The 16,973-nt window shown below is 34.8% G+C and overlaps 1 protein-coding gene across 15 annotated transcripts in view; it reads left to right on the plus strand.

Moving 5' to 3' along the window:
- Positions 1 to 16,973, plus strand: part of DMD (dystrophin) — a 1,118,883-nt gene that overhangs the window by 720,377 nt on the left and 381,533 nt on the right. For all 15 annotated transcript variants that reach the window (XM_030475728.1, XM_030475726.1, XM_030475707.1 and 12 more), the window contains one exon: positions 372 to 536. In XM_030475728.1, the coding sequence (XP_030331588.1) occupies positions 372 to 536 (165 nt within the window). The remainder of the gene's footprint in view (positions 1 to 371; positions 537 to 16,973) is intronic.

The raw sequence follows: 16,973 nt of genomic DNA on the forward strand, positions 1-16,973 counted from the left end.
ATACTGAGATAAATTTTTTACCCCCAAAAAATGAGAAGCTGGATGCTGGGGTTTGGGGTTTTCTTTTTGGTTTATTTTGGGTTTGGTTTTTTCGTGTGTGCTGTTTTTGTGGTGTGAGGGGTTTGTTTGTTTGTTTTTGTTTATGAGTTTTGGTGATTTTTTTTGTTGTTGTTTTTTAAGAGTGTGTTTTGACTGACTTGCAAGATACCTACCATAATAATTTGATTGGTGGTCTACTCTTCCCTTTTTCCTATGAATGTATAAAACTTGTATTTTAACATTTTATGTAAGCTTATATGCATGTAGTGTTAAATTGCTTTATGTTACATTTTTTCACTTAAAAAAAAAAAGGCTTCTGGTATTTTTTTCAGGTGTCCAAAGATCTCCCAGAGAAACAAAAAGAAATAGAGATTCTGCTAAAGGATTTCATCGAACTTGATCAACAACTAAATCAGGTGATATTGTGGGTAACACCTGTCAAGAACCAGTTGGAGCTTTATAACAAAGTGGGTCAACCAGGAGCTTTTGATATAAAGGTAAATTTTCTTCAATTTTAAAAAAGCATCTGAATATTTAATGGTCAACAAGTCAGTTGCATCATCAGCTGTATAGTTTGCATTAACAATATAGCTTTGAGGCGTAAGTCAGCAATAGTCCCCAGAAGTTCAAAGTCCTATGAATTAAGGAAATTTTTTATTCTTTTTCATTACATGGTTTCTAGTGATAGGGCAGTTTAGAACCAATGGCTACAAAGTGAAATATAATGTATTATTTTTTGCTATATCATGTACATGAAACAGTGTCCCAAAGAGTTGACACATACAATGTGCACTAAAATTCAGAGTATCGGTCTTGGACCATTTAAGCTATTTCATATAAGGTAATATGAGTACAGGAAAATCAGAATATTTAGGGCCATTTCATGATTCTCATATTGCAAGGAAAGATATCTAACTGCACGTGTAACATTCCAGTAATCAATAAAGCTGATTGTCTAGTAACTGTGAGCAAAATATTTGTAATCTGATCCTTGATATGTATTTAGGTATAAAAAACTATGTCTGTATATGGGTTTGGTGAGGCAAAAGAAATTAAGGATGAAAAATACTGATTAGAATCAACTGGCCTGCCAGGTGTGTGCCTAGGCTTTTTGAGCTTGCATTTTTTCTATGGATAAATGTGCATATCGTCACATAAACTGGAGAAATATTTAAAATGCAGTAGCTTCTTGAAATCCATTAAATTTCTTTGGTTTATAGTGGCTGAATATCTTGTTTACCTACATAAAGATTAAACAGAAGATATTGAGTTTTGTATTGATTTTGATGATACAATTTTCAGTGAAATAAAGAAAAAATGTGACTTTTATGACTTTTTTTGCCATGCATAAAATAGAATAATACCTGCTTCTGAAGATGTATGGTTTTGCTGAGCATGTTTATTAAATTCACTTTAACTTAGCTTCTTTTCAGGAACTCTTTTAATGCCAAAAAACTTTTTTATTTCATACAATCATATTATATAAAACAGTGAATCTCAAGTCCTGTTGCAGTCCTATAATTGACAGAATGAATTCAGCAATGACATTCATTCCCTTTTTAAAAGATAAAATTAGTGTAGCTCTTTTCAAATGTCTGTATATATATACTAAATGAGTGATGGAATTTTGCTTTCAAGAAAATCATCTATCCTTATTTCCTGTATTTTAACAAAGATTTTTAGATGATTCATACATTTTTTTTCTTATATGTTTCCTTTCATTCTAGAATGATTACACCATTAAAGTTTGTATTAAATAAAAGCAGGGTTAAATTACTAAAAATCATAGAAGTATTGCTTTTCATACTGCTTGTGAAAGAAATGTTCTGCTTGGCTCTTTCAGTCCTATTGTGGTGGTGTGACAGGAATATTTCTGAAACACTGCTGAAAGAGTAGCAAAAATAAATACAAAAAAATTTAAAATCTGTAGTTCTGAAGGGCCGGGGAAAAATCATTTATGTTTAGAGAGGTGGGGGAATAATTAAGAGCTTCAAAAAAAGGCGAATAAATTTTCTCTCTGTGAAAGACCCTACCATATTTCTTTCATGGATAAATTTAGATCACTTAGATTTAAAGCTTGACCATTTTTGATTGTAGATGAAATAGGTAATTGTTTATACTATTGTGAGGGCATTTGAAGCATATGAAGCATGTTAGCTTTTATATATCTATCTGGATTGCCTTTAAAAGACACAGGTTTAACGTCTTAAAATGTTGTCGCCTGGTGGTCTACCCAGACTGTATTTTTCTTCAAGGAGAGAATCTCTTGCATTAAAGACTCTATATTAAATATATCTGAAGGCAAATGGATTCTTATAACTTTTTCTTTTTATGATTAAGAGTAAGCATAGTAAGAGTTTTGAGACTGTTAATCATGAAAAACATACAGGAAAAATTAGTAGACATAGTTCAGGAAACCAGCCTATTCGTGACGATATTTAATTTTATACTCAACTCCAAATGCATATTTCAGACCCATGCTAACATGCTGTCCTACATTGGGTCAGGCATGTGCATACATGTGCTCTCAAGTCATTGTTGACATGATTATGTTTGTGTATTTTTAATTTTTTTAAATTACTATTCTGTATAGCTAATGCTAATTTTAAAAATACTAAGGACACCTTCATGATTACCTATGGAAGGGTTGTATTCAACAAAATCTTTTGCTCCTTTCTAGTTCACTGTGAGCAATTAGGAAACAGGAGATGAAAAGATGCAGACATAAAGAGATGGGAGAAATCCAGCATGTTTCTTCTTCCCTCTTGTGGAGTCGCACCTTGTGGTAACCAAGGAACATGCTGAGGCACCTAGTAGTCCTATGATCTCTGGAATGCTTTGTGTCATTTGAGGCTTTGGGCAACATCTTAACTTCTAAAGCATATACATACTTCAGTTTAAAAAGCAGCAAAACTGTTAAGAAAAATGTAAACATTATGAAATTGTTGAAACAAAACTGTTTATTCAGTCCCAAGAAATAAATTGTAATTCGTAACAGCATTTACTGTAAAGTGCATTCTGTGCTGAATCGAAAATTCTGTTTTCTTTCACCCTAATTTGCTATCATAGCTCTATGCTTACTTTAAAGAATTACAACGTGGAAACCCTAATACATTTTGTACCAATGTAACTTGTCTTCATAATTTTCATGACCATAATTTAGAGACTGCAGTGCCACGATTAGAACCCAGACCTTCAGTTAGGCACCATAATTTTCAGTGGTGGCTTCTAAAATCCCGAGTAGGCTTTAGTAACTCAGTCATTTCTCAATAAAGAATAGAGAAAGGATTCTTTATTCTCAGAATTTAAAAAACATCTGTAGCAGTATTTGCTTCACTCATGTTGTTAATCCTTAATTACAGTTTTCTTTTATAAACGAAGATTTTTTTATTTTTCTTTTAATAAAAAAACCTGTCCAAATAAATCAATGAATATTTATAAGCTCCTAATTTAAAGTATTAGGATAGATCTTAGTTCTTTTTAGGTGCTGAATATTTTTTTTACAACATTGACATAATGCCCCTTCTCAGTAATAATATTATACAGACTTCTCCTTACTTATCTATATGTATAGGGAAGGCATGAAATCTACATCTATAAGAATTTCTTGACTCTACTGCTACTTGTGAACACTGGAACACTTTCATGGTGGCATGTACCTTCAGTGTAGCTCTCATGCATCTAGACTATATTTCATATTGTGTCTGTTACAACTCTATGGTCATTTCTAGTATTCCAAGCTAACAGTATGACTTCTCTGTGCGTTCACTCTTTGACCTGGAGTTATTCTCATTTTGATAGCTATTTTGTATGATTTAGTACTTATATTTCACTAACTTAGACAAATTTAGACTCATACTTCACAAACTTGGACAGATGAAATCATCATGAATTTCCAGTTTTGCAAAATGGTGCAAAGAAAATACTATAATTATTGTCTATATTATACATAGAAAAAGATGGATATATGTAACAATATTTACAGTTCAGCTTCGGCCAGCACTGTTGTCTAGGTTATTGGTATTATAGCCATTGGATATAGCCATGTCAGGAGACATCTTCAGGGTAGACATGTGGAAGTTCAGCTCTTACTGTATGCTTGGTTTTTATGTGCTGGTACTTTTTTTAACAGTAATTCTCTCAGTACTAGTGATGTAAAGCCCATTTTCCTGGTCTTGCTTTCAGGTTATGTTGAATGACTTCTATTTTTCTTATCAGTTTATTCTTTTGTTTTCAGTAAAAATCCAAACCCGAAGATGTGTGTTTTGAAACTTCTGGGCATTCTCATGTAATGGTTTTGCTGGTTGTATTGCCACAATACTTAGTCACATAAGTAAACCTGAACCCTAGGAAGTAATAACTGCTTTTGAACTGTTTATGCAACTATATCCTTTCAGTGCAAAGCTAGGGTCTTGCGGGATAACATGGGTGATATGAGATATTGTCTCTTAATGAGTGAATTTTGATGTAAGGAAGTTTTATTTAGCCTTTTCAGATCTGCCTGGATCCCAATCCAAACAGCACTAGCTCTACTTCTGCCTTGCGTGTTGGGCTATTTGAGGATAGCCTTGCTTCTTTTAAGACTCTGGCAGTTTCACATTATTTTGAGATACATTTCCAAAAGTACTTTGGCAGGTCTTTGTGCTAGAAAGGTATGGGGAGAGGAGATATCCATCCAACAAGGAGATGGTGGACTTAACGGCAGAGCAAGCTCTGTAGCAGTTATTGAAGTGCGGACATGCACACACCTCTAATGGAATGGTCTCTGCTTTCCTGTTTAACCTAGACATCATTAACAAATATTCTGCGAGATATTCTTTTTGTCAAAAATATTTAATATAGACAAGAGCCCCTAAGCCAAGCTCTCACATACTGTTGTAATATTAAAATTCTATGTGAAAGACCCGTTGTACAGAAGCAGTTACAGCTGTTGCATGACATATGGCAACCCTGCAGTTGACTTTGAAGAGACAACTATTTGTCATCTGAGATGTGCACAGAATTAGTATAGTTGGTTTGATATAAGGTCAGAAGATACTGCTCTGATCATCCAGGCAGACCTGCTGTATAAAGTAATCCTTTCAGTTTTCTTGCTTGAATTGCAGCACACCTTTCTCAACAAGCAAACCAAAACAAGACTGGTTTCTAATTTCCAGGCATGGCCAGTCATCTGCATCTTGTGGTAAATTACTTGAACAGTTGAGTTAAAAACCTGCACATTTTCCCTTGGCTGAATTTGTTTAGCTTCATCTTTCTGTCACTGCTTTGTTTGCCAAACTAGACAGAGCTCCAATACTGCATTAATAGACAGTAATCAAGTTTTCTCAACTCTTGTTTGTCAACCATCAGTACTGTTGTTCTAATTCGGACAAGAAAGCAAATTTAGAGTACCTAATTAGTATTAGTTCAAAAAGCAATTATTATTGTGATCAAAGCAATTATTTTTGTGGTCTTGATAATAATGTAGTTATCTTTAAACACAAGCTTATTTTGGTTAAGTCAGCTAATCAGAGTCTAAGTAGGTGGCAAATGTTGCTATAATGGAAGGTATAGTCGCTTCTGCATTGTCTCCTTAATGGAATATTTAAGGACATACATGAGCACTTTGAAATGTATTTATTCTGATCCAGCCATCCAAATTTAATACATTTAAACCTTCTAGGGATATGTTATTCTGAACATGTGGATATAGACCTATACTTTACACTTTGAAACAGCTCTGCCTATGGCATCAACAATCTGTGGAGCTCCAGAATCATGGCTAAAGGAAATTGTGCAAATAGTGACCTTTATTTCCTCCTACTGGCTGAGATTTGTTTACTTCACCTGCAAGGAAAAGAATAAGTGGAATCTTGGAGGGGGGGAGGGGGTAACAAGTGATGCTTTACTAGTTGGCAGCTTAGAGAAAATACCTTCAGAAAATCTAACCAATTTTTTTCTCTTGGTTTCTCTCAATTTTGTTTTCCTCTAAATATTTATTTCCTCATAGTCCTGTTTATTCCCGATTTAATGTATGATAGGACCCCAAGTCATTAATTTTGATTAATTTAGAATTTTGATTAAATATTCCAGAACTTTTGCTTACAGGAAGAACCCCAGGAGGCTTCAAAGAACTGTTAGATTTGGAAGTCAGGTTTCAGTTAACAGACCTAGAATAATAGGTCTTTCTTAAATGTATAAAAATCAAAATGATTGGATAAGACAGACCAGAAGAAAAACCTTCCCTATCACAACCTACTGCAACTGTGACTAAGCTAAAATTACATTCTGCAATCTGTTACCGTCAGATTGCACTTTTAAAATGTAGTCCATGTAACATTTGTGGAGTGCTAAGACTTTAAAAAACACTTTAGGTGAGAGTTAAAGTTGGGGTTTTTTTACAGTCAAAAAAAGCATCTTAGATCCGATATGTACATATGTGCATACACACATCACGAGGACATTTTATTATTATAGAAATCATTAGCTAAAATAATTTTTAGAAACCTAATATGTAAAGAATGGAAAGTATACTGTCTAGTAAGGTATATATGAGAAAAGCTTACCAAGAGGCTAGTGCTAATATGGTTTGGGTTGCTTCTATTGTTTAGCTGTTACTATGGTTTATTTGCTTTGGTATTTAGGGCTTGAAATCTGTGGGTCAATATTTTTGTAAAGTCAAGCATTCTAAGTCTTTCGAAAATTTGAAGTTTAAATATTTCTTCAGTCATGCTTGATTAGCATAATAAAACATGCTCATTCTCATTTTTCTCTCCACTCCAGGAGTGCAGTCCAGTTAACCGAGTTAGTTAACGAAGAAAAGAAGTAGCTAATGCTTTTGATAGCTGTTATTACTAATAGCAATCTAGAGTTAACGACATTTTCAAGTAATTGTTCATCCATAAAAAACATTCTAAGTTTCTGAGGCAGTGGAATTTTATTTAGTGAATCCCTACTTCAAAGACAAAATTTTCAAAGAGGAGAAATGCTGCAGAATTTTGAATTGAACAGTAACTTTTTAGGGAATAAAACAATCCCTGGAAAAAGCTCAAATCTTGCCAACAGTTTATGTCCTTTGATTCTAAGTTATGACTAGTGGTAGTCCAGAAAACAAAGAATGTGAGAAAATCTAGAGTCAACTTTCTGAACTTAATAAATATTTTGGTACTTTTGTAGGTTTGTTCTGGTTTTGTTTTTTTTTTTTTTTTGTTTTTTTGGGTTTTTTTGGGTTTTTTTAAATCAGGTATCATTGCTAAAATTAAGTGAAGTTAATATGCCATTTTTGCAGAATTTAAAAAAAGTATAAAATTATAATTTTACAAATAAACAGTGGATCTATGGCATAGAATCAACCATAATTTTAAATATGGATTTTCTAGTTATTGTTAGATAGAAGTAGTACCAGGTAAGGTTTACATTGTTTATGCTTCATGTGTGATGATTTACCCTGTATTCATTACAGACTCCAAATAAACAATTGGTTAGCACTGCATATAGAAGTATCAGTCTACTTTAATACTTTAAAAAGATCATTATTTAACTCAGTAGCCTTTTTCATAATTGAAAATACCACTAACTCAGAGATTACCACTAACTCATTGCAGATTATAATCTACAAAATTGTGTCAGTTTTAACACAGCTTGAGTAGTGCCAAACTGATGTCAGAAGGAAAGATGTAGAAAAGAAAAAGCAAATACCAAATTTATATGGGTTTGTAGATTATACTTTTTTTTTTTTAAATTGCCTATGTATTTCATCACAAGAATTTTCTTCTTTTCATCCCTTTTTTTTTTTTCCTATGCATAAATTCCACATAAGCAGTCTCTTTTCTAAGCATTCATTTGGTGATAGTCCTTGAAATATAAAATAATGTGGTGAATAACAAAATCTAAACAATGTTGGTAGGAACATTTGGAATCTGTTCTCAAAAGCAGTAGTTTAATATGTTGTGACTGCTGGGCTCTGCTTGTTTGACTACCATAAAGGTATTTGTAGTTATGTGATTAGAGCGTGGTTTTGCAGTATGTGACCACAGAGTGAGATGTCTAGCTGCAGTGTGCCAGATCATTACCACCAGTATGTATGGCTTTGAGCAAGGGTTCAGACACCCATATAGATGTACAAGCAAATTGCATGAAAGAAAAATGGGCTGGAAAGGCTGCTTTGAATGGAACCTAAAAACGAAAACATGTTTACAGCCTAGTGACCCAAAAATACAAATTAGTGCTTGTTAAGATAATTTTAAGTAAATGCATATAAAATAACTTCTGTATTGAAACACCTAACAAAGTAATCTTGGAACTAATTTAATAAGGTGCATGTTAGCTCTGATTCCTGTACATTAACTTTAGTGTAATAAAAAGCACTTTACTGAGAAAGTGCTAAAAGTTACAATCTGATATTGCACAAAAATAATTAGGAAAACATTGTGTATCCCAACTTTCTTTTCTCAGTCTCCTCTGAAAACTGCTTGAATACTGGATTTTTAAAACAACTCCCAGGCTGTCTCCTCCTGAGTGAATTTTAAGTTGGAAATATTTCTCCTGAGTTTCATTATGTGAACTGAATTTAAGCAATTTTTTAAAAGGAAATGCTAAAATGCATAACTCTCAGTGTTTTGAAAAACAAATTCAAACCCCGCAAAGTGTTTTAACATTTTATTTAAATATTTGTCCAAAAAGCAAATATAAATAATTTCAAAATAGTGTTATCTGTTCATCCAAGGAATTAATACAGAGTTACAACCAGCATTTGTATAAGTAGAACTCAATGTTGGGCAGAAGGCTGACATTTCATTTTCAATCGTTGTCTTTTCGAATTTGCCTGATTTTCCATTCAGTGCATATATATATATATATTATTCTGAGATTTATCTTTTCTTAAGAATCCTATGAAAACAAAGTCTCCTTACCAGAGGTGTGGAGCTAAAGATAGTAGAAGGCTTCAGGGCAAATGCCTTTGGCTTGCACTGAATCTCTGGAAGGTTACAGATTTGCTGGCTATATATGCAAGACCTTGATAGCAATTTGCCAAATGGACTATGAGTCTGGTAAAAATCCTTTTTGATGCTATCCCTTTGTTGGAATTTGACCACTTGAATTTTTCAGCCAGGAGATGTGTTCTGCACTCTGGCCGACACTCCCTGTTAGGCACACAGGTCTTGAGATTATGGTTCTATTGCTAAGTTTTCATTAAATTCTTTATTTTAAATGCCATTTCACCTTCTGAGTTACATATTACATTCTCAAAATCTGTACTTAGATTTTGATTGTAGAATTATTCTTCTTAAATTAGGCAAAGGAAGAATCCAGTAAGTGGTTTTTTTTTTGTTTGTTTTTCTTTTTGGGTTTTTTTTTTTTTTTTTTTTAGAAATTTTGGGGGTGTATAGCAAAATACTTTAAATACTTATAAGTAAATTAAAACACAGATACTGACCCAACCTCATTCCATGTTCCTCTGTATTTTTCTGGTTGAATATGCTGCACAGTGTAACAAATGGGTATATTGAGCTAACAGCACTTTCTGTTTTGTTTTTTCTTTTGCATTTCTGGTTTTTATTTTAATAATATGCATATTTATAAGGGGGTTATCTGCATTTAATACACTACTTCTACAAATTCCTTGCAATTGAAGTAATTTACTGTTTGGGATCAAATGGCCCTGAATGCTGAGTTTTAATCCAATTTCTTTTCTGTTAAAGAAGGAACTGGAGATGCTCTATTCCAGCCTGTACAGACAACCCTATCCTACATGTTCTAGAAAGGTCTGCTGATGGCGCTTCTTACCTCTTCAGGAGAGCTCAAGATGTGCTGGATGGAAGGAAGGATATGGGGAGAGGGCATGGGGGAGAGGAGGGAGGTAATAGTGCCAGCTCCTCCACCTCCTACCTCTTAAAAGCCTTAGGAGCCAGCATACCTCCTCTGGCCATAGGAGGAGGTTAAAGCTGCACTTCCTGGAAATTCCGCCAGGTCTTTGCAATACCATTTCCCCTGGAAGCCAGTTTTCCAGGGTGTTTGTGACAGATGTAGGTGACTACAGATGATGAGGACATGGAGGGAATGAACAGAAATGAGATTCCCTGTGTTTTAAGGAATGGATCTGGAAATGATGCTCCAGATAGGGAATGACTTGACAAAATGCAGAAATTCCTGTTTCCACTTGTAGCTCACTAAAATCCTGGCGACCCTTCCAAATCTTCCTCTCCAGCCAATAGTAAAAACCACTTTTTGTTTTCCAGCTACCTTGCCTCCAAATCCGCTTGCAATCTTACTGGTTCTTTCTCCTTACTCAGTTTCGCTTTAGTCCCTCCTTACATTCTGGGTTATTACTTACTCCTCCTGTATGCCTCTATACTTGAGTTCTCTTTTCCAAGGTTTATACAACCTTGATTTTCTCCTATACTGCTAACGAAGCTTCAAACTGGCTCTGGGTGTAGTATTTATATTTGTTTACTGTCCATAGTGGTGGCTTGCCATGTATTTAATATAGTATACTGTGTCCATTTTCGGCAGATAAGAATAAGCCATCCTTAAAAAAATAAATAACTCTGTAATCTTAAAAATAACTTGTATTTGGATTTTGTCCTTGATAAGCTTTGAATAACAATAGGAAAGTTGTCAACTCTTGTCAATCAGTTCATTATATACTTGACAACCTCCATTTAGAACATAAGGGAAAAGCATGGCTGAGGAGTAACAAACCTAATTGTAGACAAATAAAAGAGAATTCACCCATGGAACAAAATGAAAGTGCCGACTGGACATTGCTGTATTTTTCCTTCTATCAGCCTTCATTTGCCAATTTCTGCATGACAAGCTAGACCAGATTTTAACTTTTTATTGATTCTTTTACCTCTTAATTTTTGCCAACATCCTTTTAAATGAGTAGGTTTTGTATGAAATAAGAGGTAGTAGTTTGTCCACATGAGTACATAAAGAATGTGTACCCCAGAGATTCATCTCACTGTATCTGTGTCTGATTTGGCAAAAGGTTGAACTGTGAGAACTTCTGATGATGAAATATTGATTAGCTAAACTACTCCCATTTTCAATTTTTTATGAAGATCTGCAGTAAATGTCAATTTAATCAATTCATAGAACCTACAGCTTGATATTCCATGCATAAATCGTTGCTCTTTCCAGAAAGCTTTTCATGGGACTTTGAGGAACAACCTGCTCAATGTTTTCTTTGTAAGCTTTGAGCATTTAAACGGTCTGTATTCAAACCCCTTCCAAATAAAAAAAAAACCCACAAAAAACCTATTCCAAGTGCAAGAATATTAAATGATATTAGCTACAAATGGATTGTGAAAACGTAGCAAAATTTTTCCCAGGGAGTAATCCTTGTAAATTGCTTAGTCTGTAACAGACTTTGCAGCCTTAAGGATGGATTGCAACCTTATCTGTGTCCCAATGTCTCAGGAGAGGAAAGGGTTTTGAAAGGTGATCAAGTATTTGGTGTGTGGTAGTACTTTTCTAGGAAATAATGAATCACTAGTAAATCAAGACCTGATTTCTTTATTGAAGGAATAAGATTTTTAAAGTGTGGGTGTGTTGCTTGAGAGTTAGTGAGGTTGTACCTCAGCTTTAGGTTTTGGTTTTCTCCTTGTACTATTAATAACAGCTCAGGTACTGTCCAGAGTCCCAGAGGAAAAGTGTGGTTGATATAAGCGAGCAAATAAATTTAGGAGGAAACTTACAGAAATGACAGAGCATTTTACTAAGGCGCTAGTGAAGTCAGTACCAAAACTATAGCTTGCTTCAGTGTAGTTAGGTTTTCAGAGAGAGGAAATTTCCTCTCCTATTCAGAAAATACAGTTTTCTAACATTATCACCATTTGTATTCTTTTTCATAGGCTCTCTTCTTAATAGAAAATCTTCTTTCTCTTGCTCTTGGACATTCTTCTTCTTGATAATAGTATGTTATTTATTAAACAGTAACTCCTCTTCTGTAGGATTATGTATTTTGCTCTACTGATCACATACAATTTAAAGTACTGGAATCTGATGAAGAGCCTACACAAATGACTTCTCATATCTGCACAAGGTCATATTAGCTTTGGTATAATTTACTTTGAATTCATTACTATGTAATAAATATTAGAGTTAGTGAACCTGTATCTTTTCAGGGTTTTGTATGTTGGTAACTATATGAATTTTTGCTACCTGATGGATATTTTAAGAAGTTTTATATGATCAATATTAATTTGATTGATACTTGACTAAAAATTGTGGGGTTTTTTAATTGATTTTTTTTCTTTTTTAACTGAAAATAAAAACATACACCTAAAATCATCTTAGTTCCTTTTCACAGTAAAGTTAGTGATAATGTGGAAAACACTCAATCCTCTTGCAGATTTTGTGCTAAATTTCCAAGTAAATGTAGCTTTGCGATATTTGGCATAGTATTGCAAAGCTTAACTCTTGTGAGATGCTCTTGTAAAAAGAGTAAAACTGTTAGATATGACAAATTCTGCAGTGAGAGATTGGTGGGTGGAAATTCTTTCTAAATCATTGTTGTGGGTTAACCCTGGTAGGCAGCTCAGCCTCTCGCTCACTTTCCCTGCAGTGGGATGGGGAATCAGAAGGCCGAAAGTGAGAAAATTCATGGGTTGTGATAAAGACAACTTAATAGGTAAAGCAAACCTAGCTGTTCAAGGAAAGCAAAACAAGGAATTAAATCACTACTTCAGCAAGCAGCCATCTCCAAGAAACCAGGGCTTCGTCATGTATAGCGGTTAATTGGGAAGGCAAACTCCTTAACTCCAAACGTACCCCGCTTCCTACTTCTTCACTCAGCTTCATATGTTTAGCATGATGTCAGATGGTATGGAATACCCCTTTTGTCAGTTGGGGTCAGCTCTCCCAGCTGACCTCCCAGCTTCTTGTGGGAGTGTCCCCTGCAGCTTCTTATGCACCCCCACACTTCTTGCTGGTGGGGTGGTGTGAGAAGCAGAAAAAGCCTTGAAATTGTTTAAGCACTGCTCAGCAATAGAGATTTTACATCCATCCATGTAAATCTGTGGTATGGTCATTATTTGTGCAGTGGGAGAGAAGAAATTCTGATTTCTTTCTTTCCTGTTTGCAATAATGAATAAATAATTTTTATGATTCATATTTTTATAATTATCACCAAATTTCACTTGCCAGTCAAGATGCTTATGGTGGTAGTCCATAACTGCTACTGTGTCAATCTGAGTAACTTTTCTTCCTCTTAAGCTGCTATTCTTCAGCATCTAAAAGAGCATGAAACTTGGAGAGAGCTTGTAAAATTATTGGGACTTCCCTTATTTTCTCACAAGAATTTCTCATTATGTTTTCCTGCCAGATTTACTTCTTATGTGTCAGTTCTCCTGGGTTTGTTATTATATCTTTTATATTATGCACTGGAACCAAGACAGGATCTGCAGTCTAGGTGGAACAGAAGCATTTGTTCACCCTTAAAATAAAATATTCTGAATCATGTCCAATCTCAAAGAATTCTTTTTGGCAGGCCTTTTCACAGTCCAACTGAATGGTTAACTGTGCTTTATCAGTATATGGCCACCATAGCCAAATCTTTTTCGTATGCCATATCTGCAGGTCGTGTCTTTACAGCTAATAATTTCATCTATCTTCAGTACCTCTAGGAAATTTTCTTTTCAGGACAGACAGCTGCAATGGATAGACAGTGATTTCTCTGTGTGGGGAAAAAATTACTATATTTCTCCTCTAGATGAAAGCTACAGAGAAAGCTCACAAATTTCTGACAGTCAACAGGTAAATGCACTTTGGGAAAAAAACATCCTTTCACTCTACGAAGTGGTGGTTGTTGCTGTTTCAGGCACTTTGATTGCATGGCTCAAATTTTTGAACCTTCTTAGTTCCATTTCATTGCAGAGGATTTCCGTTTTCTTTTCTTCCCTTCCCTTTTCCAGTGCCAGGAATAAGATATATTGCAGGGGTCAGAATGATGAAAACCACCACCAAGTCTTAATAGACACAGTGTCTGCATATTTTATAATCTACACAAATGCTGCACTCATAGGTTTTGAAAGTAGTTATGAACTCTAAAATTGAATTGTTGCATTTTCAGACAGAAGAGGTCCTTCATGTAGTTCTTTTTTCTGTGAAATAATTGTTTGTCCTCTAAAGTATCTTGAAAATTGTTCATATAGGTCAAAAGCTGTAGTTGTATCAACTTTCCAATCTCTCATTAAAATCAGATGACAGTATTTTGCACACTTTACTTTTAAAAGCTGGGTGAATCTCACAATATTCTTTTCCCCATTAAGACAGCTTCTAACTGCCTTAGGATCATATTTTGAGTCTCACACTCAAAAAACAGTTTAGACTAACCTTCTACCTAGGCCACTAATGGAATAAGCTTATTAGTTGGGTGAGGTTGAATTTTTTTTTTGTATGTGTTGGGATTTTTTGTTTGTTGTTGGTTTTGTTTGTTGGGATTTTTTTCCCCCTTTCTTTTCATAAAACCCTATGACTGGAAGCTGAAGTTAAATTCCATAACTTACATGTTCACAGAGCATTATATTTCTATCTAGAGATAAGTAAAATATTCAGGAAGTTAACAAACTTTCTGATCTGTTATGTAGAAAAGAACAGAGGTCCATGCTTGTCTCTCCTTGAATTTTATCAACATTGAGTAATACTGAGAATGCCATTGACTATACTGTCTGACCTACCGTCAAGATCTGATGCTTACTGTGGTGTAGCTGAACTTTGATGTCTTTAATTAAGTCTCTGAACATTCTTCTGTATTGTGTTTTAGCTAGTTAGTCTGCTCCACAAATGGGAATGTGCAGAGCTGAGTCAAAAGAAAAAATGAGGTCACTTATTGAGAACCAGAATTCTTGAAGGTGGGAATATATTCACGTTTTTCTATCTAATTTGCCTTTTTTACTTGTGAGGAAAAAATGAAGCACTCGGAACCTTACCATTTATTTATAGTTTTCTCCACAGAATATCTGGGAATAGTAACCTGAAAGATAGGCACGAATATTTCAGTGAATCTTGCTGGAACTTCTTGTGCACATGAATAACAAAATCCACCTCAGAGAATTCTGGTTACAAGTTAACACTCTCCATCATCTGAAAGACAAGGAAAACATAATTAAATATAATTTTCTGTTATCAAGTCAAATATATATGGGGATTTATATCTGATTATTTAAAAATGTCTTTTTGACATTAAAAGCCTCCAAATTATTTTAGCTTTTAGATTTGGTATACTTGATTGTTAAACATCACTGCCTTGTCTTTCTTGTAAAGTGAAGGGAAATTGCTTACTGCTTGTGTTTTCCTGGGAATAAATTCTCTACTTTAATCTTCATTTAATGTACTGTCTTGGTGAAAAGAGGTCATTACTTTTAAAACCACTCACTATATTAATTTTAAAGTTTTTGTTTGGTTTTTTTTTTTAATTTGAAGGTTGTAATTAAGTTTCCATTTTTGCATTGCATTTCACCATGAAGACACAGGTTTAAGCACCCTGAGCTTCTCCTACTGTCCCTGCAGAAAATGTCCCATGGACATAATCTCATTGGGTAATCGATCCCCAAAATTTTAATAGCGTTACTGGCGAAGGGTAATCAGTGTTTGTGATTCTTAATATAGGCCAATAGACAGTCTGAAATGCTGCAGATACTTTTATAGATAGTTGTCTGGGCCTCCTAGTATATGTGCAGCATATGTCAAACAGCCTGTCTGTGTCTGCTAAGATAGTTCCCATCTCTTGAAATAACATATGCCAAGCCATCAAACTTCCTCTTCCATTGGCATACACACCAGAGGTTTAGTCGATATATTGGTTTCGTCAGTTTGAATGTACCATTTTAACACCACTGAAAATTCATAGATAGTACGTCATGGAAAAAAGGTGGTCTCTGATTCTTGTTTATACATGTTTGAGAAACAGCAGTTTCCAATTATGATGTATTTTAATTTGCCATATGTGTGAAAAGTTTAATTAGCATATTCATCACCCAGCCCAGAAGTAGCATTATGATTCCTTTCACAGACAGATCCTAAACTGTGCAATTCCAGTAGACCCAGCTCTGTCTTCCCAGAGACAGTGCTGCATCCACCCTACAGGAGTCCTCCCCCTGGAAGCAAAGCAAGCGTGAGAAGGGAGTCAGTGATCTTGAATCAGGACTTTTTTAAAGTTATGGCTTGAGTATTCTCTAAAAACTGATGGACATGAGCATGGACAACAGCTTTAGTAGTAGCCTGGCCTGTGCAATCAGGAGCAGATCCCAGGCCCTTCTCTGGGTATATGCTATTCTCCTGGATTCTGCACAGCCTAGATAATAACTGTCTCTGCTGTGAGCAAACCATTGGAGGGCATGTTATGGCCATTATCTTTTTTGTTCTCTTTGGGAACCAAATGATGGAACAGTATCCTGAAACTACTCGCGTGACTATCAACCCGCATTAATCGGGTATCACCTAGCAAATGGATTTGAAATTGCTGGCAACTTGCTCACTGGGCAGAATTTGTCAAGGGGCTAACCCATCAGGCAGAGAACTGGACAAAGAGCCCCCTCAAAGTTACTGAAGCGATTTAATGTCAGGTGTGCAGTTATTTGAAATAATCTGGTGACATTTTTCAACAATGTTGGAATTAATGTGCAACAAACAAAAAGTAGTTGCTGCTCTAGCAAGTAAGCTGTCTGTTCATTTCAGCAGTGTCCAAATGAATGACAAGATACTGACAACCTCTTTTTCCCCTGGGCTCTTATCTCTATTCTTATTTCCACATACATCTCAAATAAAGCATCATGCTATATTGGATAGACTTGCACTGGCATTTTGGTTTAGGTCAAGTCCATTGATTTTGGAAGATCAGACTACTCAAGATTAGTTCATGTAACTCCAAAAAATTGTAAAGCAGAATGAATTGGTGATTTAACAGCTAAACATTTTATGTTTCTGTTAACTGGCTATAGACAATTATATCT

This window comes from Strigops habroptila, chromosome 2 (assembly GCF_004027225.2).
Source record: "Strigops habroptila isolate Jane chromosome 2, bStrHab1.2.pri, whole genome shotgun sequence".
Classification (NCBI taxonomy): Eukaryota; Metazoa; Chordata; class Aves; order Psittaciformes; family Psittacidae; genus Strigops; species Strigops habroptila.